Source organism: Calonectris borealis, chromosome 5, assembly GCF_964195595.1.
Source record: "Calonectris borealis chromosome 5, bCalBor7.hap1.2, whole genome shotgun sequence".
Lineage (NCBI taxonomy): Eukaryota > Metazoa > Chordata > Aves > Procellariiformes > Procellariidae > Calonectris > Calonectris borealis.
Genome location: NC_134316.1, coordinates 26,562,949 through 26,590,435, shown reverse-complemented (window position 1 = coordinate 26,590,435; position 27,487 = coordinate 26,562,949). Strand labels below are relative to the sequence as shown.

The 27,487-nt window shown below is 47.9% G+C and overlaps 2 protein-coding genes and 1 long non-coding RNA gene across 7 annotated transcripts in view; 1 reads left to right on the top strand and 2 right to left on the bottom strand.

Annotated features, from left to right (window-relative positions):
- Positions 1-2,258, bottom strand: part of NEK9 (NIMA related kinase 9) — a 31,691-nt gene extending 29,433 nt beyond the window's left edge. Inside the window, exon 1 of the mRNA XM_075151510.1 lies at positions 2,169-2,258. The gene's annotated coding sequence lies outside the window, so the exon portion shown is untranslated. The remainder of the gene's footprint in view (positions 1-2,168) is intronic.
- TMED10 (transmembrane p24 trafficking protein 10) lies at positions 481-16,539 on the bottom strand. Of its 5 annotated transcripts, XR_012673868.1 has the most exons (7): positions 16,253-16,522; positions 12,063-12,183; positions 7,501-7,574; positions 7,169-7,262; positions 3,753-3,963; positions 3,192-3,318; positions 481-2,745 (listed from the first exon to the last, which is right to left on the bottom strand). XR_012673868.1 is itself a non-coding variant. In XM_075151513.1 (5 exons), exons 1-5 carry the CDS (start codon positions 16,475-16,477, stop codon positions 2,624-2,626), a joined length of 669 nt encoding a protein of 222 aa, XP_075007614.1. In that variant the 5' UTR covers positions 16,478-16,539; the 3' UTR covers positions 481-2,623. The 5 variants fall into 5 exon arrangements, 3 of the variants coding, with proteins under 3 accessions (XP_075007614.1, XP_075007615.1, XP_075007616.1); XR_012673869.1 differs by lacking the exon at positions 7,169-7,262 and having other exon boundaries at positions 3,753-3,967; positions 16,253-16,520; XM_075151513.1 differs by lacking the exons at positions 3,753-3,963; positions 7,169-7,262 and having other exon boundaries at positions 16,253-16,539.
- LOC142082862 (uncharacterized) lies at positions 16,411-18,127 on the top strand. Its single transcript, XR_012673870.1, has 3 exons — positions 16,411-16,491; positions 16,985-17,056; positions 17,196-18,127. It is a non-coding gene; the product is annotated as an uncharacterized LOC142082862 (long non-coding RNA).
- The last annotated feature ends 9,360 nt before the right edge of the window (positions 18,128-27,487 follow it).

The window sequence follows — 27,487 nt, the reverse complement described above, 5'->3', positions numbered from 1 at the left end:
TCACTAAGCATCTGCCACTCACATAGGACAAACTCATCTTTGCAACAATTTAAAATTTCCTCTAAAGCACAAAACTGAAAGTAATTCCATTTGTCTTAATGAACTAAATTTTACATGGGAGCTCACAGTGAAAAACTGGATCTTGTACTCTACAGCACCAGCCCTGTTTCACTATCAGTTTCAAAATTCCTCCACAGAGAGGGATATAATTAGGAAGGAGGGGAAGAAAGGCAACAAACGGTAACCTGTATTAGAGACACCTCGCTCACTGTGCTGGTCCCACTCCACAGAGAAGCATGTGCAGCTGGTACCTTTCACGAGTCTGGAATTCTCAACTTCTTTAGAAATCAACTGTTGCTAGAGAAACCTCTCAAAGGCTTGCAGGGGGCCTTGCTGCTTCCAATGACAGGTCAGCTTGCAGGAAACAGCAGTCAGTCGGAACGTGCACAAGGAGGACAAGACTCACACGGACAACTGAGGTGGGTTATTTTTCCCCAAAGAAATTTTATTTGAGAAAGTTGACAAAAATCCCCCAACCAGTCATTACAGGTAAATCCACACCAGTTCCCCCCACCTGCTCCCCAGTAACCATACCAGTACAGTGAAGATCAAAACGCAACACCAGAACAATGATAGTGTAACAGTCACCTGGGGAACTTAAGGCCTCGCCACCATTTTTAAGATAAAGGTATCTTTGTACTCAGATAAGGACAGGGAGAGGATATCAAAACACACAAGACTGGAAAAGCCCCTTTCTTGTACTGTCTTTTCAAGTTATATAAAAACAAAAGCAAAACCTTAACAGATCTACAGGCTTCAAACTGTAGGACCTAAAACTACCTTCAAATGACTTCTGCAATTCAGTCCTGTGGCATCACTGCTGTTCTGCACTGTAACAGCTTTCAAAAATGTACAAGGATAAAATGGATGCAAGGGCAAAGGAGTGGACTTGGGTTCTTAATATGGCTTTATCAAAAAAGAAACAAATTAAAAGCAATCTAAGCACTTGCCAGTGGAACTAACAACTCCAGGAACTTGGCAATGGCAAAGGGGAGGCACAGTACTAATGTGTTTAGATGACAGGAGGTCATCTTTTCATCCTCTTTCCCATTGCCTCACCCTGGACAACCGTTTCCTTCCCAGCAATAGATCAGATACAGGTCAGAAGTTACAAAACCATGCTTTTTTCAAAATGGTAGCCCAGGCCCAGGGCCATGACAACCCCTTCCCTAGTGAGAAGTGTCTAGGCACATGACACCAGAATGCTGTGCTGCTGAACCATTTGCTCTGAAGAAATGCAGAGAAGGTGAAAGAATTTTAATCACTGCCTAAAAACTGCAGCAGGTAAGTCCAGGAAGTTAACCTGCCTGTTTTTTCCCAGCCTGGCTTATTTAACATCATGCCATCCGGACAGCTGAGAGACGACGAGAAGCTGCTTGCTCTCTCTGTAGTATCGCATAGGAGAGTAACAATTCTGTTGAGGGCACAGATCAGACTCCCCCCAGACGTAGAATTAGCCTATTCCTACCCTGTGCTGCTTTTTTGAGTTCATCCACATTCTTCCAACTCCTCTGCCAACCTGCAAAGCACCCTTGCACCCTCAGACCTCAATGCAGGGTACAGGCCCTCATGCTTCACATGAGCAGCAGCCCACCTTGCTTTGAGGTCTCAGAAAATGAGATTCAGCCAGTTGCCTGCTGGATAAACGCTACACTGTTGGATGAGAAAGATCTCCTGCTCAATGTAAGACCAAGTTTCCCAGCATAACCTGCTCCTTTTTGCCCTGTGACTGTATCTGACTAAGGCCTCCTGTCTGCACAAAAGGCCATTCCTGACCAAGGCTTTCAGGAAAGCTGCTGCATCATTTCAGAACAAAAGAGGCAAATCCAAGGCAAATATGTGGAGCAAGGCTGGGACCAAGGCTGGACAGCTTATTTGAGCGAAGCAGGCTTCTCTTTTCCAAGCTCAAACATGTTCCCAAGCCCTCCTTCCACGGCTCCCCTTCCTCCAGGCTGAACCACCGTATGCTCAAGTGCCCTCACCTGTCAGCACAAAGACACCAGCTCCCACAGGGAGAAACACAGAGGTCCACAACAGGGACCAAACCTCGGACCTCCCTCTATTCTCAGGCCCTGCTGGAATGATGAATCCTATTGCTTTGCACTCACCTCCGTTTGCACGAGGCTTAGATCCCAGCTGGTCAGAACCCCCGCTCCGCCCCGGTGCTAGCTGCGTGGCACCTGCAGAGCTCAGCAGGGTCAGTGGCTCAGAGTAACACTACAGTCACAGACAGATGGGAGACACCATCACGCCAAGATTATAAAAGGAGAACAGACAGTGCAAAAACTTGCTGCAGCTGTCATGGAAACATCTTTTTTTATTTAATCGCTGCCCCAGGAATCCCCAAACCCATCACAACCTCCCCCACCCTCAACATCCAACAGGATTTCACAAGTCCCCCATCGCCTCCAATGTTTAGGCTCCCCTCCCCCTTTAGGGTCCAAGTATCTGCAGAAAAGCTCCAGTCAGTGGGTATCATCTGTGAGATGGCTCCAGGGGGCCATGGCTGGGTCCCAGCGGTGTCCAGCTGGGTCTGAGAGGAGGGGGAGGAGGACTTGCTCCTTTACTCAATCAGTTTCTTGGCCTTGAAGAAGCGACGCAGGTAGAAAACCTGCCAGGTGGCCAGTCCGATGAGACAGCACATGGAGAAAATGCTGAAGTACAGAACCCGGGTGTTTGTCGACTCTGAAACAGACAACAAGCCATTGCACGGGAGTCTGACATCACAGGATATGCCTCAAGAGGGAAAAGTTCCCAGGATTTTCTCTCCCCACCCGTGCAAAACTTCAAAGGCAAGATATCATACAGCATGAAGGCAAGGGCACCCAAGCACCAGCACTTGAGAATAAAAGCAGAGGGAACAAGGTGAAACTGTGGTTAATGGGAAACATTAAATGGTACAGAGTAATTCACATCAGGAATGGAAACAGAAAGAAATGATTTCTAGAGATGGGACACACAAGACTCAGTGACTGCTTCAGAGGAAAGAAATACCAGCAGGTTTCCCTTACTAGGAACAGAACAGGCAGAGACCACTGTAATTCATCTCCAAATGCTGTCCAAATAACACATGCAGCAGAAGTAAGGAGTCTTAGAGCTCCATCCCTCTGAAGGAGCACACAGTCTCTTACCATTCGTATCCCTCATCTCCTCTTCTCGTTTCTTCATATAAGCAAAGTCGTTAACGATGGACTCTGAAAGATCTTCCAGGCGCCTCAATTCTACTTCCAGAGGCTTCAACTTCTCCACTTTAGCAATCTAGAAAACAGAAAAGTCAGGCAATCACTGAGCCAAACCCAAAAGTTCCCACATGGGCTTTTACTGCCAGTTTGAACCACTCCTCCTCACGTACTACAGATCTGGGGCATCCTTCCCCTAGGGAAACACATCTACAAGCCAGAAACTATCGTTGCATAAAACACTATCGCTTCTCCCACCTGTTCAATGAAACACACTTTCCTACTACCCCTCCTACACAACGGAGGAGCACAGTATGCATACAACCACATTTCTTCCTTATTCGGCCTAATGTTAGCTTATTCACAGTTGGCTTCTGAGGAGTGGGTAGAAGAGCTTGCCACATGACTAAACCTCCAGTGAATAGAAGTCACAGACTGAGATACAGGTGACTAACTTACATACGCATACGATATTGTTCTATAGGCACACAGGATATTAGCACTGAGACTTACCTTGCTAATGTTGCCACACGCCCCAGAAAGCCCGGGCAGCCTGATTCCCAGTAGTAGTGGTTTGATTGCACCCACAAGAGCTCAGGGCTTTTATCACTTAGACTGCAAACCTCAAGGGCAGCATACACACTTGGTAGGGACCACGCAGCTACAAAGTGCTCCATCTGCCTCAAGCCACCAGATGACGCTGCTGCAGTACTTACGGGACAGGCTGCCTTTGAGCCAGTTTGAAAGAAAAATACACTTCCCTCACAAAAGCTGCTTTTATAGGACATCATTTTTGTGCAGAACATGCAACCCACAGTCCTACAAGTCAGAGACTTGTATCCAAAAAGAAAAATCCGCAGGAAATTCAATTAGAAAGCCCAGTCCACAACAGCAACTATTTAAAGTTGAATGTGTAAACATGTGTCCCTGCCCCAGTCCTGGCTGTAACCTGACTACACATTATGTAAAAATCTGTGACACAAGGACGTAACTCAAAGGAAGCTAACTGCAATTCCTGCCACTGCTACAGGGTAGGGTTTGGGTAACTCTGGTTCTTGTGTAGAATTTGTCACTATATCCAACGAGTGACAGGCCCCCACCACAAAGGCCAGATGCCGTGTCCCCGAGTAATGCAGCAGAAGAAAGATGCGCTACAGAAAACTACAGAAAACACATGGAGCACCTGCAGCTCACCACCAGTCTCACTGCCACCCAGCGTTACTCAGACATAAGCCGCAGGACGGCATCCCTCAGTGGTCCAGGTGCCGACAGGCAGGCAACAGAGCACCCAGGGTGCAGGCATCCCCGAATCGCCGCTTCCAGAGGCAGCTGCCTGGGCGTCAGAGCCCATCTGAAGAGGTGCTCGTGACCAGGCCGGTGATAGCTAATCAGCCATTTCACTGAAGGGTCTTCCCATGACACGTGTATCCTGGCAAGCAGCAGGCTCTCAAGCAGTCATCTGAGGATTTTTATGCTGAGGCGAGCTGTATATTACAGCTCTGCCAGCACAGCAGTGTCAATTTGGAATGTGTTTGTGAGGAGGGGTAGGAAACGGGAGGTTAAATCCCCCCAACTTTCTAGCCAATAGGTTGTACTGACAAAACCCTGTGGCCTGGAAACCTGTCTGCCAGCAGAGCTTTGCTGAAAAACTGGCACCAGTGTAAGTGTGCCTATGGCCCAGACTCTGCTGACACAGCTAGAGCAGCAGGTCTGTAACACACGCAAGGTCTCAGGCAGCTCTACTGACAAGCTAACCCTGCATTGACCGGCTCCATTATCTACCTGGAGGGCACTTTTCCTCATTCACAAATGGCTACAAAGGTTCCACTGGGAAAAAACAAGGCTTGTCTGCTCCATCCTGCATCCCTTCAGCTGCTCTTAATAGGTGTAGCTAGAAACATCTGATAGCTACTTTCATGTACTCCGCATGTACTCCAAGACACATCCTGGAACCTCTTTCATCCTTAGTGAAGCCAATATGCACAGCTGCTCCAAGGGATTTTGTAAAAAGCCCACCAAGCATCTGTGATGGTGGAACACCATCATCCTAGAAGGAACATCTGGACCACCAGAACAACTGAGACAACAACTCCACCGAACTTCTCATGGGCCACTCAAAGATTCATCAAAGCCTAACTCTCTTCCTAGCATAGAAAGAGACACACTATAGCCAAGAATTGGCAAGGAGTAGCTGATCTGGAAAGGAATCTAGATCACCAAGCCTTCTTGGTGCCCTCTGAAAAGTCTTTTCACTTTTCCCTACCTTCATTTCTACTTATTGAATGGAGAAAGTTATTCCTCCCTACCCCAGAGAACTACGGTATGACACTGCCATGCAGTTAGGTTTTCTAACCCAGCTCACTCTCCCAGTTGCTTTGCTCCAAGAATGTCTGGATCTATGAAAGCTTATGAAGTCAGACTTGGACATCACTCCTCCTCTCACTGCATATATCCACGCACAAGCAGGACAGTATCAGCGACCCTCATTCAACTCATTCAACATCAAGTCTCCTTGCAGCAGTTCAACAAGAACAACTGCGGGGGCAGACAGGTCACTGGTACCTTACAGCAGATGAACATCACAAGCAAAAGGCTCAAAAAGGTAGCAATTCCAGGAGAGAAACCTGAGCAACAGTCCTCCGCTCTGAGGCCTTACAGCAACCTGTCAAGTCACAACCCACAAATACTACAGCAACCTGGGGAGAGAGAAGATGAAAAAAAGAAAACACAATGCAAAGCAGTGTGGCTAAACATCCGTAACAGCTGCACAAACAGTAGAACAGTTTGAGTCCTTTGCAGACACGCTGCTCGACAAGGCTCAACACAGTCTGCCACTCTGAGGGGTCCTCACAAGTGAAGGATGCTTGCCAGCACTGCCAAGATCTGCATTTGGTATCAGATGGGACTGCACGTCTAAATTCTTCTTATCCCGTATTTGCCCATGGACCTTTTCCATCGATCTAACTACACTGACAAGCATAATGGATACTTACTTTTATTCCAAGACAGTTTTATCAGTACAACCAGTGATTACGTAGATATATGGGCATAAGAGAACCTTTATGCATAGGGACAATGCTTCTAAGTAGCACTACAGTAACGTAACTCAGAGTATGCTGCAGGATTGTATTTAAAGAGATTCTGTAAATGTAGTCACCATAATCCTCCCAGTTACGCTCTCAGGGGTCATCCCATAAGATTTCAACATCATGTAATCCTTCAGCAGCTGGTTGCCAGACAGCTAGCCCAATGATTGCCCTGCTCTTCTCTGACCCCAAGCGCTTTTTTATTCTCCACATAGGATGTGCTCTAGGCTGACTTAAGCCACGCAGGACCAGCTAGCCCAAAGCTCAAAAGGATATAAAAACTCCAGCATGCTCATCTCAGAAACTCGTTCATTTTCTAACTGGCACCATGCACAGCCTCCTCTGCTATCCACTCTCCTCCCTAAGGCATCTCCCACGCTGCTGTGCGCAGTGGACGCAGCAATCATTTGCAGGAACCTTCTCCGCCAACAACTTTCATTTTCTTAGGCACAGGCTCTGTGCTGGGGGCTGACTGACCCCAAATTCTACTGAACCAAAAGCATAGTAGCAGCCATCAAAATTCAGCATCCAAACCAGCCAGGGCTGTCCCAGCCACAAAGCAACTGCTATTCCACACAGCTGGCTCTTGGGTCTAAGAAAGCTATGTCCTCCTAAGATGGAAATGTTTAGGCTTTATGCCTGTTCGCAATGTCATCCCTTCAAACCAAATACTCATTTCACACTAGCTACTACTCTGCCAAACACCTTTACATTGATACACTGCTAGTTCTTAGAAATGCACAAGTGCCATTTCAGGGCTGTTGAGCCAGTACATCTTACAGGTGTCAGGAAGGTAAGAACAGTAACAACATAACTTGACCTTTAGGAGGATCTGATATTAACCTAAAATGCCCTCTGCTGCTGAGGCTGGCGAAACTTCACATCTCAGTCTCTTGTTGCCTCCAATACCTATGCCCAGAAGCTGGGTCACGCCGTCCTAGCAAAGAAATGCACACATTAGGCTCCAGTTCCCAGAGTACAGAATTAGTTTTAGTTGATGTTTGTCTTTTTTTTTTCTCCCCTAACACACAAAGCTTCACTGGAATTGTAGGTTGCAGACAGGCTTTCATTACCACTGGGAAAACAGCTTCCCATCATGAGCCCCAGATCTACAAATGGCACCACGTGAGTGCTGGGAAAGGGGAGCCTGCAGTGCAGGCAGTCAGGGGATGTACCTCCTCGTAGTTCTTTGCTTCAACTCCATGCTTCATATCCAGAATCACGAGCTGGTCCGGCATCCTCCCTGTTCCTGGAAGCATAATGAAAGGATTCATTGTGCGAAACATTCAGCCTGCCAGGAAATCACCAGCTCTCTCCACCACCGAGGAAGAACTCACAACATCCCTCCCCTCCCTCCATGTCTGCAGCTAACTGCGGAGGCAGCACAGTCCAGCCTAAAAATACAGAGACTTCACAATAAATCGTGGCTGAAAGAGAGCCTCCCAAAGATAATGAGAACAAGCTGTAACTAAAAGCGCTAAGTGTGTGTAGGATGCAAATCACTGTAAAAACTACAGAGGATTAGAAGATGAATACTAGCTGCTATGAGACAGCCTGGCGAAAGACAAGTCACCAGAGGGACAAATATTCAACTGGGAAGCCCACATTCCTTGTAGCAGGAAGTGCACTGGTAATTTGTCAAGGTTATTGGGGTTCTAAATGATTTTACATTCAAAGGAGCAGAAGGTAAACTGCTCTAATTAAAGAATATGGCATATGGGGACTACTGACCCTTGCATGCTGCAGTATCTGCAGAAACGAAGGCAATCCCTTTACCAACATATCTTTTCAGCGAAAGAACAGCTCAGATGTCCGAGACCCACACTGCTAATGCAAACCCCAAGATGGCAAGAGGCTTCTCAATCTGGGAAAACACCACTTCAAAGAACTGCCAGCTGGAGCCGCACAAACAGCAAGCAGGATAAGGCTGCAGTCAACAGCACAGTAGGTATCTTTTAAGGCCGTAGCCCCCAAGCTAGGGACAGCTATGGCTAATAGCTTCTTTTAACTGCTACAAACTGTCACGTCTGAGAGCATTCACAAGAGGGGAAAAAAAAATATATAGGATAGACATGTAAGATACCCTAAAGAATGCAGCACATCAGCTGATCCGACTATCATATTCCACTATACCACCCACCAAGGAAATGTCTGTACATAACACATTCCCAAATCCCAGCATGTTGGGGCATACAGTTGTCTTCAGCTGGCTGCCAGCAAAACACAAGGTCTGAATTCACTTATGCTATGAATTTCACAGTCTTTATCCAGGAGCATGTCCAATACTCACACTTTGCCTTAGGAGGCTGCCAGGTGGACGTTCCCTCAGTCCACAAACAAATTCAGTGTACAGGTTACACTGGGTCACTCCAGTTGGAGCTAGGAAGATACTCCAGATCTTCAATACAACATCCCCAAATTTTCTCTCTACCCACTGAAACCTCTTCAACACCAGAGCAGAATCACCTCCACCTTCTACTGTTAGCAGAACACGGAATAACCTACTGACAAGATGGTCCATATCAACTACAAACCGTTTCTTAAATTTCCTGAGGGATACAGGAGCTCAAAATTCAAACCCAGCTATGTAAGAGCCCAATGGATAAATTAGGATTAGGATGGAATTTTTTGGTTTTCTTATAAAAGACTAGTTACTGTAAAAACAAACTAAAATCCCAACACTATTCTTTAGCAGACAGGCTGTATACAACCACCCAGTGCTCCTTTCTCCAGCCACAAGTTTTGACCGCTTATGCCATACATATACCAGCATGTCTGGAGACTGGCAGGTAGGACAGCCAACAGTAGCTGCACAAGAAAATTCAATACACACAGTTCAGTGACAGTTTTTTTTAATGTTGTTTAAATTACAGCAACTTGGGTGGAGAGCTGGAGCTTCCAGGAAGAGATAAGAAAGATGAAAAGGCCAGTGATCAGGAGAACAGAACTGGAAGGATTAATTGGCTGGAAGGGAGAGCTGCCAAGAGGCAGTAAGAAAGCAGAAACTCTAGAGCTGCTGGGTGCAAAGGGATGGAAAGCAGACATTCTGCAAGAGGTTAACATTGTCAGGGACTGGCCTGGAAAAACTCAAGCTGCTCTTCTATAAGTTTACTGAGCCCAAGACACTAGGCAGCTCCCTTTATGCTCATCAGATCCTCAGTAACTCCCTGCTCCTCCTGCAGCCAGGGCACGCCAGAGCAGACTGGATCAGCAGCAAAGAGAAAACCAGTGAAGTCCCAGAGATCTTGAACTAAACTGATACCTACATCTCTCAGAAGGTCTTCAAGAGGTCATCTCACATGAGCACAGAACTGTTTGCTGGGAGATTAGAGGAGCTCCTAATTTGCAAAGTCAGTGGAATAACAGGATGGTTGAACTGGATGTCAAAAAATTTTCCCGCAGGAATTCCAGAAAAAATGAGCCATAACAAGAAAGTAAGTTCGGGAAGAGAAGGATTACAGAAGGAGTAAAGAGGTAAAGATTAGCACACAGGAAGAGCCCTACAGGGGAGCACGTAGTGCAGGCCAGGCTGTTCATCTCAGAGATTAGCATACGATGCGAGAGTAAGTGTGCCCGGGAACAGAGCACTGGTCAGGAAGACAGGGCCCTTACACCCTGGAAGAGGGAAAAAAACCCGTCATGCAAACACCCACAGCTCCAAGAAGTACCCTAAGAACTCCTCCACTCTGATAAGGTGGACCTTCTAAATACGATCTTCTTCTCACTTCCTCTTCCTCATTTCTGTGGTTAAGGATTGAGAAATCCCTGAGTTGCTTAGACCCCTCAGGTCCCAACGGCTCTGGGCTTCCTCTACCAACAGTTTTTCTCTTCCAGTACACCACCAACATCCTCCTTGGCTGCTGCGCTACAAGTCCTGACCACTTACCTGATGAGGCTCTGAAAATAAAAACCTTTAAAGAGAACCATGGGGATAACACAGCACTTGGTCAGTTCCCCCAGTCCCATGCTGACCTTATAGAGGAAACAAGGCACTTCCTTGGGACATGGTTACTTCTTCCAAGTACCTTAACCAAGTCCTGCAGATGATCAAGCCTCACAGTGCCACCTCCCTTACTTTAATACTTCCCTGATTTCCAGCACAGGCATGGGAAATCTGGAGATACTCACCATGCAGCATCTCTCTTTAGCAAGGAATTTGGGGCACCTGGGTCCAAAAAGAAACTGGCAGCTTGGAGGCCCCAAAGAGAAAGCCTCCAGAAAAGGATCCAGCTGCTCAACTGAACAGCTCTAGATTCTGGCACCTCAGCACCCCACTGGTCATCAGGTAGAAGCTGCATTTAGAAATATTTTATCCTCAACAGTACTGAAAGATTTAAAACAAACTTACAACAATACAAGGGAGCCAGGAAACAAACATTTGCTACAATCAAAAGAACTATAAGGGGCTCAGTCTAGGCAAGAAACCTCTGGTCACAAGCACTGAAATAAGAGTCTAGACACAACTAAAGAAAGAAGTCTTTCCCACTTCAGTGTGTAATCACATGGAAGCTATGGGGGATTCGTGGGACTGTCTGGAGACTTCCCAAATACCCAGGTGTTGGACAGTAAATAGCATGAGTGACTCCCAGATGAGTCACTAGTGCCCGCATGTCTCGATGAGTTAAGGAGCCCTACCTTTGGAGTGAAATAAAAGCAAAATCCTGAGCATTTGGGGTCACTGTCCTATCTGTAAAATACTACAGAAGAGGTATTACAAGCCAGATCCCTCCCAATCCCAGCAAAGAAGATAGCCTTCTCTTTCTGGAAAGTTCTCTTCAACCTGCAAACTATTTGCATCTTATGCATGGAGCAGAACAGCAAAACAGAGGCTGCCTTTCAACATATATGAGGAACGTTGCTAGTGACAGCTCTGTGAAATGCTCTGGGATCTTTCAGGATAAGACCTAAGAAGAACCAGGTCCACGGAGCAGAACTCTAACAGCGACCGTGAAAAGATGTGAGCACCTACGAACTCGCACGCACTCACACCACCGCAAATGAGACTGGAGCCCACGTGTTGGCTGTTTTCAGCACGTTTGTCCTGAAGTTGAGCCCAGCCACTCAAAGCAGCACATGCGTCACACTCACAGGAAACGAGCCTCAGCGCTTGTTAGGCAACCATCCCTGCAGCACAAATGCAAGGCTGACGTCCTGCTCATTTCCCCTTCCCTTTATTGACCACTTAGAAAGCAGTTGCGGGTGCAAACCGAGGCCACATTTTCTATGCGCACACACACCCCTCAACCCCAGAAAATGGCTGCTAACCTAACACAGGATTGCTGCCAAGTACACATTGTGGAGAGATCATGTTCCACCAAATGGGGAGAGGTGGTCAGCAGGGGAGAAAGACAGGGTCCTGAAGATGATGGCATCCTGCTCTGTCCTGGCTCGACTGCAAGATGGGGAGAAGCATGAAAAGGGCAAAAGAAGTGTGGTTTCCTCCCTGGTACTGCTGCTCATTGCAACTGTCGTGACCTCTGCGGGAAGAACACGATTCCCCTTTCAGAGGAAACCCAAGCGCTCTACATGACAGCCACAGAGGATATTTAACTTCAAATGCAACACCAACAGCAGATATTCTGCAGTGAGACTGCCCACAACCTCCTGAAGATCAGCTTTAAAAGTCAGCGTTCTGCAGACCACACTCAGGATCACTTTACCCATACCCCTAATCCACACATCTACATGACTTTGTTTCGAAGCTAGAAGCAGCCAACAGACCTTTCACTTCACTTACCCACAGGAAGCTTGCTCTCAAAACAGGCCTCAAACATATCATAGTCTTCAGTGGTGAAGGCAAACTTGCCCTTAGTGGCATCCTCCTTAGCATACAGGATGTGCCCAGCGGAGTCAGTTATCTGTAAAAGAGACAAGGAGGGTGAGGAACAGAGTGCTTCGCTGCCACGGGCTCACACGGCCTGTGCCACGCAGGAGGAGTTCTCGTAGCATCCCCTTTGGAGCTGCTGCATTCTCCTTTCAACAGTTTCCCTCCTTCCTCACAACTCTCTCTCTTCCTCATCCCCACTCCAGGAGCTGACAAAGTCAGAGGGCCTCTAAGGTAATTACTGACTCTTAGATCAAACAAAAAAGAACCCCACCAAAAACCAATCGACCAACCAACCAACAAACCCCAAAACCACATCAATTCTTCTTCCTCCTATAACCTCTGCACAGAGACTACATTTAGGAACTCTAGCTGAATCAAACTGTTACTCATTGCCTTCTTTTTGCAAGCAAAATTCATAAATTCCCATAGCAACAGAGATACGGAGAAGCTTTACGGGACAAAAAAGACTCATTCCCCAGAAGATGAAATGGAGAATGGCACATCTATTCCTCTGGAAATGAACCATCAGTGTGGCCCTGAGTTATACAAGGTTTGGGTGCCAAGATCCATAAAAGTGGCCACTGTAGAGGACAATTCAGACTACGCAGACAGAATAATGACTGCTTTGCGCTAAGTCTATGAAATTACTAAGAATAGGCAAAAACTGTAGGTCTACTAAAATGCTTCAACAAAGAGTAAAAAAAAGGACACACATTTCATGACGCAGACTTGAGAATCATTGTGCTCAATTAAAGGCTCCGTCCAGCTGAAATACTCTGACCATGGAGAGGGGTGAAAAAAACTAAAGGCGTTACAATACTGCGTGAAAATCAACAGTGTGTGTTCCACTGGAACGCTTCCCAGTTTCCCTCAACTCTATCCTTCAACAGGTATGTTTGAAAAAGCTGGAGTGCTAAAGTTACTAGGGGTCTTTGAAAGTCTTAGCGGTGAAGAGACTAAAAAGCTTGGGAATAATTTTAAAGGTATATAAGACAGAAGTACACAAAATAATTTGTGGTATAGAGAAGGTAAGTCAGACATTCTCCTTTACTCCATCTTACAACAGAAAAACAGCCTCGTTTCCCTGTACAAAGGCCATGCAAAAGGGCTATGTACCCAAAATTATTCTAAGGAAACATTTTTCTTTCTTCTTATTAGAACACCTAATTAACTCCCTGCCACAGGATACCACTGATGCTGGCAGCCTGCTGGACTTGGAATAGGTGCGGACCTTCACATGGATAATGAGAGTTGCTGCATTAGGCAGAAAAATAATAAAGTATATAGATCCTCATGCCTCAGAGTATAAACCATAGCAGGCAAGACTTTAGGAACAAGCTTCCTCTACATACAGATTGTCTGTTGCCGGATTTGTTGCAGCTTCCCCTGCACCATATGGTATTTGTCAGTGTCTGAGAACGAGGGGCACTGTTCTGCTCCCGCGCTGCGGTTCCTGCTCAGAGCTCTACCTGTATTCAAGCGGCGAGCAGATGAAAGCACACCTGTGCAGCCAGGCACAAACAGCTACGTCGTCATCCCCCTGCCACAAGCCACCAACACAAGCCACCCGATTATCGGAAGCACCCAGCTCAAGTCAGCAGGCCCTGTTGGCGTGCCGGACTGTCTGCATCTGACTACGCAGACACGGTGCAAAAGCACGTGTTTTGGCCACCATACAGTGCACACTATTCAATGCAGCGGTCCTGATTAACCAAGACGCTAGCCTCATCAGGGTGATACGCAATCGGCACACCGGGTTCTCCATCCCAAGAAGTGGTGACAAGATCACAGTAAGAAAGCTCTCAAACGTCCCTATTATTTTGAGCACTATTCCCTTAGAGCTTTGTAGAGACCGGAGCTAATCTTTAGCTAGAGGATATTATGCAGCTTGATCCATTTTTGCCCTTTGCAGCTCTAGTAATAGCCTGCTCATGAACAGGATTCTGGACAGTAAAAGCTCTGCTCTCCGCTTTCATCAAAACTGAATAGCATTACCCAAATCAGCCAAATACACTGCCCATTCAGCCGGGCGTGCGGGGGCGGGAGAAGCTGCTAATAGCCCAGCCAGAACACTTGTGGGGGAGTTGACCTGAAAGGGATTTTTCATGCTATTCTAACGTTATTTACAGTAACGCAATCCCCTACAGACAGGGCATTGTTCGTCCTTGACAAACAGCCCGATGGTTCCCCAAACCGTCAGCCTTGACAATGAGGCAGAGGCACGTGGCCGGGCCCAAGCGAGACCTCAGTCGCCCTGACGCCGCCCCTCGGCAGCCAGCTGGCAGAGCCCCCAGATTCCTCCAAAACAGAGGGTCCACTGTTAGCGCTGGGGTATCGCACACACAAAACTTAGCTCACCGGCAGGAACCGAACTGAGCCCGGCCAGGATTAGCTACCAACCTCCTACGTTCGGTGGCCCGATCCAGGGGACCAAAGCCGACCATCCAGTGTAGAAGAAGAGAGACCACCTGCAGACACGATGTCTTGAACTAACCTTTCCCACACAGACACAAAGTATGCACCTAGCAGAGGGGTTACAGCACTTACAATAGGCCCAGCGTGTTGGGAGGCCACAGCACACCTGAACAATAAGAAGGAAAGCAAGAATTGCATAAATTATTATTTCTCCTTTGTAGCTTTTCAAACTAGTACAGGACTTTTTTTGTTTGTTTTAATTTTTATTTTGCAGTTACAATAAAATAGAACTTCCATGAGCAGTCCTACCCGGATACCAGCTTCAGCAACAAAGCCAGACCAAGACCCAAGCGTGGGATTCATTGCTTCATCACCTCCCTAGACAAGTCCTCTGTCATAAACGTGAGTTTTGGAAGAGACTGTGGGGTCAGTTGACCTAAGAGTGGGCAACCAGAGAACCAGGAGGCTTGATCACCAAGTGGTAAGAGAGAGGTGGGAACGTGGCACTCCATCTGAAATACATGCACCTTACCAGGCAAATACTACAGCAACATTTTAAAGCAGTTAAAGCTGCTTGGCTCTGCCTATACACAGACAAGTTTCCTCTTACAAATGATGTAAGAACAGCAGAACAGATTTTTAAAAAAGTAGGACTCCAGAAACAGTCTTATCTCGCCATAACCAAGCACAACTGCCAATAACCCAAGGCCTTCGGGCGTCTCTAAGCAGATGCTGGAAGAGCAACTTGATTTCAGGAGATCTCAAATACTCACTCAATAGCACTGAGTTCAGAGACTCCTGAGCAGACCATCCTGTCTCTGTTTGCTTGTGTGCTTACTTGTGAAGCCTTTGGGAGCTTAGATGGAAATGAAAGATAGACAGAAAGCTACTACAAACAGACCACGTAGCAAGAGACCCTACCCAGCTAGTTGGGAAATTTGAAGAAAGCCTGGGGAAGGCAGATTGTGGACAGAATTAAAATGAAGCTGTTGAATAGCTGCTTGTCACGTAGGTGTATTAGTCACATATATGCTGCTGACCCTTCCTCTATACTCCCGAAAGATCCTTTAGGATCCTTTTCTTCCCCGTAGCAAACACCTGCCTCCTTAAAATCCACGCGAGCCATGACACAGTAAGATGGGAACAGCCATTTTGCGTACCAAAACCTGGTTTCTAAGCCCCCACCTTGCCCTTTCCCTGCGGCCTGTTGCTCCATCCCGCCGTGCCAGGCCGTACACGGGAAGGGAGCCCTCGGAAAGCCACGTCACCGTAACTCTTTCCTCCTTACAGAGTGTCAGCAGCCTTCGGACGGCCTTACCGTGGCGGGCTGGCCGGCCGGGCCGCTGTGAAGAGATCTTTGGGGGGAAAAAGCTTGTATTTGGCTCAAGCCAAAATCCTGCCCCGCTCCCTTGCTACCCAATGCCCAGATGGCAAAGCCCCTGGGCAAGCTGGCAGCCCCTAACACCAGGCGAGTCCTGCCCCATCCCTCCACCAATGCGCCACAGGCGGGAGGCCAACCCCGCTGTGAACCCACGCGTGGGTTGGTGTCACGCGTGGAAAACGTCACCCATCCCCACGCCCCGCCCCCGCACGGTCGGGGAGGCGGGGCCACGCCGCCCGCCCCGGCCTCCCCCCCTTCCCCCCCCACGCCCCCGCCCGCCGGGGCGCCGCCGCCGCGGTCGCACCTTGAGGTTGGCGGAGGGTCCGGTGGAGGAGCCCGGCGGGGCGCCGATCTCGTACTCGCCCGTGACCAGCGTGTCGCGGTGGATCTCCTCCCGCAGGCACTTCCGCGCCTTGCCCGGCAGCTGGAAGGAGATGGGCCGCGCCGGGCCCACCACCAGCAGCAACAGCAGCAGCGCCAGGAGCGGGGCCTGCCCGAGGCGGGGGCGGCCAGGCAGCGGCAGCGGCATGGCGGCGGCTCCGGGTGCGGCAGGCCGGGCCTCCGCCACACGTGACCAACGCCGCCGCCTGCGTCACGGCGGGGGCGCGGCCGGGGGCGGGGCGGGGCTGCGCGAGGCGCCCGGCGGGCGCGGGGAGCCGCCGCGCGGAGCGCGGCTGCGCGGGAGGGGGCGTTGTCCCATGGGTCCCGCGTAAATAGGGGGTTCGGTGTCCTCCCGACAGCCGCCTCCTCCTCCAGATCTGCTGGACCGGGGTCCTGCAGCTTGTCCCTTCCAGCGGGCTATTTTACCATTAAATAAATCCTTAGTAATGAATGATAATGATTAATCGGAATTTCATCCGTTTAAAAAATGAAAAATTAACAGAAAATCAGACCGTGCTGCAACGCAGAGGAGCGTACTGAGGATGGACAAGCTGCCTGAATTTCCTACAGCCTTCCGCACAGCTGGGAGATGCACTTGCTGTTTAATTATTTTTTTTTTTAAATCTCTGAGTAATTTCCCTCATGTCTTCTTCAGGCAAGAAAATTTAGTTTTATCAGATGTCTCACTTCTTTGGATCAGCATCCTGCAAATACAATAGCAGCAGAGGTATGCAAGTGGTTTTGACAGCAAATAAAATTATGATGATTTTTAAAGATCCTGGGGGGATTATTTTTTTCTCTCCCTCTCCAGCACATGCTCAGATGTACTTTTTCTTTGTTTCCTCTTGCTTTATTTTACTCTTTAGGAAAATAGCATTAAATAACCCACCAACCAGCTTTGGATCGCTGCTTCCCCTGGCACCACGCCACCGGCTTCCCTCCCTTCTCAGCCTGCCTCCTCCAGCCTGCGGCGCTGGCCCTGCCGCAGGGACCGCGGGGAGCGGCACTGCTGGAGAGAATGTGCACGAGTGGGAGAAGCAACTTGCTTGGTGTGTGGAGACGTAAGGAAAGGTGGGGAGAAAGAAATGCATAGTAACATTGCTAGAAAGCAAAAAAGCTCTTTTATTTCTATTAGCTTGAGTTAAAAAAAAAAGTAAAATTACACCATTGTTTCACTTTTATATCTTAAACATCACCAGTCCCCTCTCGTTGGGCAAAACATGTCAAGCAGTAATGACAAGCAGTAATCAGGAATCAGTACGAACTTCAATCTTAAGAGGCTTAAACCAGCAAACTTAATGCCTGGATGTTCATGTGGAGATCAAGACAGGCCACGCCACGACCAGAGCATTTCAAAGAACAGCTCCATGCTTTCACATCCTTGTGCTTGTATTTACCAAGACAATACGATGAAGCCCGCCGTATGAAGGAACAGAAACTAAGCCCAACCGTACGGTGATGGAGTGACCTCCTTGCTTGGAGGGAAATAAAGAGAACCCTCACAAAAAAAACCCTCTCAACACTAGACCTTTGCCCTTCATTTAAATGGCATTTTAAGGAACCACAATTTTCCTTGGCAGAGCATGTATCTTTTAAGTGAAGGTCGACTGTGCTCAAATATTCAGTCCATTACTTTACTTTAAGCTCCAGTTTATTGTTTGAAATTGGATTTATGGTCACTAGTTGCACATTTCAATACATCTTTATTTTTCTAATTGGTTCACAAACCTTTCCTTACTTGGACAATTAAATTATTTGGAAGCTTAACCTTAACAAAATAAATATTTAGCTCTTTCTGCAATATGTCAAAGTATATTTGCACAATGAAAACATTATTTCCATTGCAACACTTAAGGCAGAAATAGATATTATTTCATCAGCTTTAAGAAACCTAGATTCCTAGAACCCGAAGATATGAAATGTTGCAATGTTGTATCACAAAATTCCTGATGAAACATGCACAGCACAACAAATCTCTCCGTGCAGAACATTCCTCATACCAATGATACGTACCCAGCCTTCTAGCATGTTTAAAACATTCAATAATGCCTTATTTTCTGAGGCAAATACCAGAGAAAGTGGCTCATTCATATTAAGGTAGCCTCATTTTCTAAAATCAAAGTGTGAAGTCAACCATCAAAGAGCAAATCTATAACTGACTACAATCCCTTCCTATTGTGGCTGTTTTGTCACGGTACATTTTTAGATGAGTTACATTTATGACCGACAAATTTATCCCCCAGTTTCTGTTGTAGCCTTCTCTCATGTGGATGCATTATGCTAGAAACTGCCACACAGGCAAGTTCAGATCTCATTATAAAACCCCACCAGAGATGCTTTAGTGCTTTAGCGTGTTGTGAAAGAAAGTAGTACTGAGCTGCTGCCAGTCTCTTCACAATCCCCAGCTTTTCACTCTTTAAAGCGCTTAAACATGCAATGGGCCAATCTTTCTTGAGTGTGCAAAGTGACTTCTAGCAGAGGGAAAGCATTTTAAGATCCTTTCAGCTGCAGGTTTAGAAGTACAGTCTTGCAGGGACATGCCTTAACGTTTCCACATAGTGGAGGCTGGCAAAATGAAATGCTTCCTGTAATTCTGAAACACTTAACAGGGGAGAAGAAGAGGTTGATAACTGGTTACACAACTGTTGAGATGAAGCAATGACCTATTTCAGCCTATTCTGCTGTGTTACACATTGTGGGAGCTCGGCAATTAGCTGGAAGCAGGTATTCGTTCTCACTGCCACTAATCCGTGGACAGATGGGTGTATCCCCAAAGTAAATACTACCTTGGCATCTGCCAGTCACGATACATTGCCAAAATTTAAACCATTTTGGTCATCTATACTTTTTATATTTCCAAATATCCCTAATACAGTTTCATCGCTGTCTTGAAAATAATGAAGAGAGCAATGAATTGTTCAGCTTTCAGCCCTGTGTTAACAAAGGAGCACTGGACACCTTTGGGTATCTCTGTAGTTTGAGGCAGCAATGGCCATTGAGGAAAATATGCCCTTTCCCACCAAGTTTCTCATTTTTTCCCAACTGACACAGAAGTTCACAGGGTGTTGGCAGTAGTCAGTTTTTGCCATACCAAAATGTATCTTTTACCTACGGTAAATGGCAGAAAACAGTACTAATTTGCTGTCTCCATGAAACAATGTGTGCAGACAGACAGGGGGTTTAGGAGGGTCTCAGTCCCGTTGGGTACCTCCCTGCTGTCCTCCTTGTACACGCACAGGGTCCCCCAGCCACACCAGGCCACCGAGGCGAGCATTCACCACCAGCCCTGCAGCCTGGTCCCCTGTGCCGGCACCGCTACTGTCCCCATGTGCTCTGTCACCCAGGGGAAGGGGCTGCCCAGGTCATCGCCGCGTGGGGCAGTTTCCCCTTTGCCCCCTGCAAGGAACACCCTGGACAAAGAAAACGGCCTTTAGGATGAGAGGAAATGGCCTCAAGTTGCGCCAGGGGAGGTTTAGATTGGATATTAGGAAAAATTTCTTCACCGAAAGGGCTGTCAAGCCTTGGAACAGGCTGCCCAGGGAAGTGGTTGAGTCACCATCCCTGGAGGTATTTAAAAGACGTGTAGATGTGGTGCTTCGGGGCATGGTTTAGAGGTGGACTTGGCAGTGCTAGGTTAATGGTTGGACTTGATGATCTTAAAGGTCTTTTCCAACCTAAATGATTCTATGATTCTATGAATGATGTAATTAGCCTTTTTTTTACTGTTTCTGCGTCAGCTGCTGTGGCATTTCTGCATTTTCTTCTTTCAGACAACAAAAAGTTGAAACAATTTTCTTCTTAAAAACTATTCTAGACTTACTTTTATGCTCTAATCCTTTTGTGTTCTGCCTTGCACCTGGCAATCCACTACAAGCTACTGAGAAGCTTCTATAAAAACTACATATGTTCTATGATGCTAATCGCTGTTTTTACTAACCATGCAAAATTATTCATCCACTCCTTCTGGAAAGTGCAAGGCTATGTTTGAACTCATTGCTGGGATATAACCATCACAGTCACCATTGTGATCACAATCCAGATTCGGCCGTTATTCAATCAACTGAAAATAAATCAGTGGCTAAACAGCCATAAAACAGCATCGCTCTGCTCTGCCTCCCCGGTAATCTGTCCCAGAGACCCCAGGTGCTGTGTGCTGGCCATATAGCTAAAATATATAGTGTTTGGATAACAGGCATAGAACCAAATAACCTTTAGACATCAAGAAGCATGTAAAGTAATTCCTTTGAGGAGACAAACTATTGTTACAGTATATTTATACATATCTGTTTCCATTTCACTCAGTGACTGAAGTTATTTCTACCTAAAGTAATTAAAAATCCTGCATAAATGTGAATTGGTTTTGCTTGAAATCAAGTGTATGGGGCTTGATCTAAACCATGAGTTCATTTATGGAAACAAAACATCCTTCATCAGAGACGGCCCAGGTTCAATCACACACAAACCACTCTGGGGACGCGAGTGTTCACGATACTTCTCTTGTCTCTCCCCCGCGTTTTGCCTGCTGCCAGGCAGGTTTTTGGCTTTCAAGCAATAGCCTGGCAGGCTCGCGAGGCTCCCTCCTAGCTTTTTGAGGAAATCTCCTGCTTCACTTCCCAGCAACTTTCACCTACTGCCCTTCTGGAGCTGAAGGGGAGCCAGTTCCCCTTTCCATTCCCAACAGGCGGCTCCAGCCGAAGCCCTTCTCCCACGGCCCCACGGCGCGCCACGCGAGCTCCCCAGCCGGCAGAGGCCCGCTGGCCTCTCCTGCTCGCCAGCAGCTGCGTCGGGATGAACTTTCCCAGCAAACTCCAATAAAGAGTCCACCGAGAAACCTCCACCCTCTGCAAGAAGCAGCTGGCTTGTTACCTCCTCTCGGCCCCCCAGCCCCTGTCCTGTCCTCCTCCGATCTCTGCGATAAGCACACCTCTGCTCGGGGGGGGCAAGAAATCGCTGTTTACATAGACTTTCAAGAAGCTCTGCAAAACATTGCATGCAATTTTGTTACCTAAGCCACAACTCTAAAAAAAATAGAGGCTTGGGGTACTGTCATGTCTTAACAGGCACTCTCCAATGTTAAGTCATACCATTATTTTTCTTTCAGTTGTGAAACTCAGTGCAGGCTCAGGACAACACAGGTTTGGGGCATAACTTTACGGTTACTTTTTCTTAAAATACTAGAGCTGAGATCCATCTGATCAAACACCCACCTCTGCATCTGATGGGGCATGGGGGCTGCACCCCCTTTCCAAGCAATGGGGAGAAAGAGGTTATTCTAGAGGGAAGGTCATCTCGTCCTGGACCAGACATCTAAATCTGGTGAGGTAAATCCCACCCCAGGTTTCTTCAAACTGAATTTATGCTAAAAACGAGGTCTAATCAGCAGTTACATTGTGTATTGCTGCTCTGCACAAGTCTGACTGAGCAGCCTCCTCACCCATGAAACAAATCAGTGAAACGAAGAGAGAAAGCCAATTTATAATGAACAGCACCTTAAATAAGAGGTGGTTGGCCATGCTAGGTCCACCTCCCTGCAGATCAGGTGGAGTCCTCACTCACCTCATCCCTGTCAACTGCTGGGTGTGCCCAGACCAGCTCCTCCACTGTCCTCTCTCTGATAACGGCTAGTGATAGACGCAACATATTTACTCCAGCATCAAATCTTTACTAGTTAGAGCTAGCCGGAGGACCTCAGAAGAAGACTCACTATCCTTTTTAAAACATACATTGACTTTTAAAGATCTGGATGTTCTTACCAGCCATATACATGTCAATGCTTTTTAATATTGCTGAATTCTTTACTTAAATGCTTCCAGTCTCATTGTCCAATGTCTGTGAAGGTATTTCCTTAAATCCATTTCAGTTTTTTGTAACTGAAAGCTTATCTGTCACAAAACTTGTCCTCCAGTTGTACCCGATGGGAACGCAGCCAAGTCGGCTTTCAAGGAGGTGGAGAAGAGACAGTGACTGAGAGAAATACGTGAGTAGGTACAGGGAAAGGCTTGTGTATGAGTGTGTTTAAAAGCAACTCTTCCAAATAATCCCCAGTTAAGAAGAGTTGTGACTTCAGTTGCATTTTTAAAAGAAAAATTCTGAACTGAATTCTTAATGTAACCATCCAGAGAAACATGTCAAAAGTAATGTGAAAAATACCCAGGAATTAAAAAATAAATATTCTTGTGTAGGCTTTGCACATGATAGCAGTAAGCTTTTACTGTGTAGGAAGCCTGAAGTCTTTTTATTGTTTTACTATGGTGATGAATAAACGTCAAAAAGGTTTGTTACTAGAGGCTGGATTTCTTCAAAGACTAATTTTAATTATTTTTAACTTCTCAGCTATTCAACATTTGTATCTGTCTGTTCTCAGATCTTTCCTTCTTATATGTAGCAAGTAAGTGTAAGAACACTGGGGAGGAAACACCAAGACACGAGAAAGCTCGAATCCCTATTTTAAACACAAAATTAATCTCAGCTGTAGCTATGGAGCCACTATTTCTGAATTATATTATCCTCATATCGCTTGGTAATAATAAACAGAGGACATTTATGCACAGGGACACTATATATTTCAAAGATGTCTTCATGCTAGATGCAATGGAGAGTACCAAGCCAGGTTCTCCACTGAAGACAACCCTTAATGAATTCTTCCAGACTGACGTGATTTTTTTCAGCTCAGAACACCCTTGCTGATTATTTGAAGATTTACACGAAGAACATTCCTTCATGCAACTCATCAGAGTGGTCAGCATCTAACGAACGGCTTAATGAATATTACCTCGTATATATCAACAACAGCGCAGTTGAATGCTGCTCAAGTTGCCAACACTTGGGAGGAGGCTTGGCAGCAAAGGCAGCAGTTAGATGGGATGTTTATTGGATGTCTTCCACCAGCTGCACTGTGTGGTGGCTTGAGTGTTAGATTATAAATATTTCCCCTTGTGAAAAGGGGAAGTTGGCTGGATGAACACTGATTCAGCAGGACATATTCATAGCCTCGGCAGAGATTGGTGTGGAAGAAAGCAGGAATGGGAAGCACTGAATTAGGCCTGGGAAGTCCCCTCTCTCCACAGGCACATGAAGAGAGCACTTATCCCTGGAAGCTAGTCAGCATGGCACGTGGGCAACAGGAATATTAATAACTCCTCTACGGCACGACTTCTGAGGGGCAGGATGGCTCACCCAAACCACAGCCTCCGTGGCCAGCCGGTGCAGATGAGCAACTTCTGCATTGCAGAGCTCCTTCCGCAAGGGCAAGCTGAGCTGCCAGGCTGAGTAGGGGTGCTGGAGGCACCCCAAACCCCAGGGAAGAGGTACCTCAGGGATACTGGTTTTCTCACTGCTGACGACAGGCAAGAAGTCACTCCTAAGCATCGTACCAAAGACCGGTGGGCCTTGCGAGCCCTGTCGTGCACCGGGATTAGTGAATACCAAAGACATGGCTGACCATCGCATGCAACATCTGATATGGAGAGTGTTAATAGAGAGGCCTTTTAGTGAGCAGAACAAGAAAGTTCTTCTAGCTGGAGGGAAGGGAAAACCAGGCCACGAAGACGGATAGGACGTGCAATTGCAGGTTCTCATCCGTCCTGCACCATGGCTAGGAAAAGCTGATAAGGATCAACTGGTAAGAGCAATGTGGAAATTTCCTTTGCCCCACAGAAGCCTTCCCAAGAGGAGCAGGTCACAGGAGAGGTGTCAGAGTGCTGGGATAGCTCTGGAGTTTGTCTCGGTGCCGGCTTTGTGCAAGTAGCTCTGACTCACCAGGGCAATTCTGGACCAGGGGGGTTTCCAGGAGGCTGGGCCTGAAATCCCCAGGGATGTTAGTCTAGACAGGGTGCTCTTCCCTTTGACCTCATTGAGGGCCTCAGCTTCCTCTTTATGCAAGTAACACCAGCTGCCAGGACAGGTTATTTTGGGCTACAGAGCAGTTATGAAAGAGCAATGTGCTGAGGGTTTGAGGAAAAAGATGCTCCTGTTGTAAGTATCCTTTTCAGAGCACAGTTGTGCCTGGCTGCTCCTTGCTACTGTTCACGGGAAACAATTTTTATTCCTAACGTCTTCTAAAAAGACTCAAACAGACTGAGAATGGCTCCTTGCCTGATGCCGGGCGAGAGCTTGTAAAATGAGCTCCAATTCCCCCAGGATAACTGGAGGGAAATCCCAGTCATTAAATCTTCGGTCAAGTGACGTAAGAGGGATTGCAAATTAATCCTGCTCCCCATTCATCTCATCCCAGCAGAGATCCCACTAGTAAAAACCAGTCCTCCAACAGCCCCAGGGGAATCCTGGACTGTGTCATAGGTTCTCCTGCCCTCGCCTGCAACAAATATGCCTGATATTCGATATTCATGTGTTATTTCTTCCATCCCTCAAGAGCTGGTGTGCAGGAGACGGTGCAGGCAAGGAGTGAGTGCAGTGGAAGCACCAAAGGCTTCCCATATTCTGTGCTGCTGAGCCGTGCGACCCTCTCTCCGCTTTCCTGGCAGCTGGTCCACGGCTGCCTCACCTGCCTTTGGTGTCTTGTAACACTTGAGCAACAGCCAGCGTGGTCTGAGCAGGGGTCATCTGTGTTTGTGGGTCCTTCTGGCCTGTCCCATCCCTGTTGGTCCCTTCCACCTCTGTCTTCTCTGCTCTCTCAGAGGTTTTCTGCTACTAATAAACCAGCGATTTCAGTGAAATGAAGGAACCTGGTAACCTGGGCAACCACGGGATGAATGCCCCTGCCCAGCCGGCAGGCAGCACCCGGACCTCTGCCTGCAAGCGGAGTCGCTGGCGTGGGCAGCACGGGGCAGGAGCCTGCTCGGAGCAGCATCGCAGGGGCGCGGAGCTGCGCTGGGTCGTGGGGATGCAGATGCAGCTGTTTGGGGCCAGGAGGAATCACAGGGACTTCGGTACTACCCCAGAGAAGCTGGATTTTGCCGTACAGTCATATGAAGCCCTTTGATTCACAAACACCCTTTCTGAACTGCCTCACTGAATACACAGAGGACGCAGGGACATGCCGGTGCCGGTTGCTCTGCACCGTATGGTGGACATTTGGATTGCAGGGCAATTCCTCAGAAATCGGTGAGATAAGATAACAGGCAGCAATGGATACTCAGCAAACAATGTCCCCAAGGAAATGCGAGCAACTTCCAGGTGGCCTTGGCAGGCTGAGGGCAGGACTGAGTGAGGAGGGACTCGGTGGCACGACACAGATACCCCTCTTCTCGTCTGGCCACTTCTCCCCTGTCGAGCTATTCAGCTCCAGGAACTCATGGGGAAGATGAGCAGATTTCATTTGTTCTGTGTGCTTTTGGGGTTTTTTTTGAGCCCAGCATGAGGAGCCGCTGCTGTGGCTGCCTAGCTCGCCTCTTGCTGTGCTGCTATATATATCTGCAATTCCTGCCTCCAGGAGCTGGCTCGGTTCTGAGCCACCTCTCCAAGAGCTGAGGTATCCAGCACTGTTGTGTGACAGAGGTGGAGAGGGAAGGTGGCAGAGCTCCAGGGGACGGGGCATAAATTACCTTCACGAGCGGGCACATGTCTGTCAGACCAGGAAAGCAATTTTAAACCTTTTGTCCTTTTTATTTCTTTTTTTGGTTGCTTTTCCATAAATAAAGATTAACGTAGAGATTTTCTCCAGGGCTCTTGTCATCTTCAGTGTTTGACAAATACTAACTTGCCCACCTTCCTGAATCCTTACCCTGTCAGCTGAATGAGGATGGAGGATGTTAGCCCCAGAGAAGAGGATGGGACACCAAAGCACCCATGCAGACATGCGGATGTCAGGGATAGATGTGCCCAAGGTCACAGACCAGGGAAATGTCACAGCATAGCGGACAACCGCATTCCTGGCTCCCTCCCCTCTGTTCAGACCAGTAAACCAGACAATAAAAATCAAAGCCAACGCATCCAAAAGAGAGAGCTGAAGTTAGACACCTCCATCTGCGTGTGCTTTGGACAATTTAACTATTTGTTTTACCTGGTATTCAGAGGCTTTTAGCAATTGCAGTTTCTCATGTCATCAGTGAAAGGCTCAGACGTTATCTGGGTGTCTATACAGCAATGTAGGTGACTATTTTCCAGCTTCTAGCCCAGACTTCTATCCTGGCTCTTTTTTCCTGTTAATTTTATTCTTAAACGGGTCTGAGTCTCCACGCAGTATTTTCTGAATCAGCTTTTCACCACCCTCCAGCACTACACAGCCTGGGGCTCCACCAGGTTGCAAAGTCAGCAGAGAGGTAGCAGGGCTGGCCAGCTCTGTGGGTCACCTCCCAGGGGACACCGGCAGCTCTGGGTCCCAGCCCAAGGAGGCGTGTTTGCTCCAAAGCTCTGGCAGAAGTATTCCTGCTCTGGCACTCCCCTGCTCGGGGGCTTGGCCCTCTGAGACACGTCAATCCAGAGCTCAGCCTTCACAGCAGCCCTGCTCTGACCCCCACGGTGTCTGCGCCGGGAAGGTGAGGGTCAGTGCGGTGGCAAAGCCCAGCTTGTGTGCGAGCGCTCTGCTCGCGTTCCCAAAAGGCAGCGACGAGGTGTGGAGCGGTCCCCGAGCGCCTTCAGTATCCATGCCCCCCCTGCCGCCTCCTCCTCTTCCACACATCTATCCCCTGCGGCCACACACCAGCCTTGCTGATGGATTTTACTTGAAAGCTCTGGCAGGCTGTGCCGCTAATGGCAGAGCCCTGAGCCGGCTCCCTCCGTCTCCCTGGAGTCCCTACGCAGACGTAGGTGCACGTCACCGCCTGCTCTAATTTTATCCGTGTTTGATGGAAGAGACGAACTGAGCAGCAGGGAGGCAGCTATTTTGGTTTTCTCTGTGGCTGTGAGTTATATAAAGCATCCTGCCATGACCTGTATCGCTCAGGACCTGCTTCGCTTTCCCCATCTCAGCCGCCACGAGCTGGTGGCTCGGATGCTCGCTCCTGGCAGCCGAGACCTCCACGCACGCAGCGGCCGCGTGGGCCAGGCGTGCCGTACGTGCGTGCGTACGGAGAGACATCCTGTCAGCAAGATTCAAGGACGACCATCTATAGGGGGAGACCGGGTCTCCTCCTTGCCGTGTGGTGTGACAAATGCTTAAGGGTTTCACCCATTCCAGCATCTGCATGTCACACGTGCTCCCTGCTAGCGTGGGCACGGGCACAGTGGGGCAGCAGGCCTGCCGGTGCAGAGCACTGAC

Coding starts and splice junctions, on each gene's coding strand:
- TMED10 (XM_075151513.1), bottom strand. CDS start 16,477: ATGCCGCTGCCGCTGCCTGGCCGCCCCCGCCTCGGGCAGGCCCCGCTC. Junction 12,184..16,252: donor GACCCTCCGCCAACCTCAAG/GTGCGACCGCGG, acceptor TCTCTTTTACAG/ATAACTGACTCCGCTGGGCA. Junction 7,575..12,062: donor TGAGAGCAAGCTTCCTGTGG/GTAAGTGAAGTG, acceptor TTATGCTTCCAG/GAACAGGGAGGATGCCGGAC.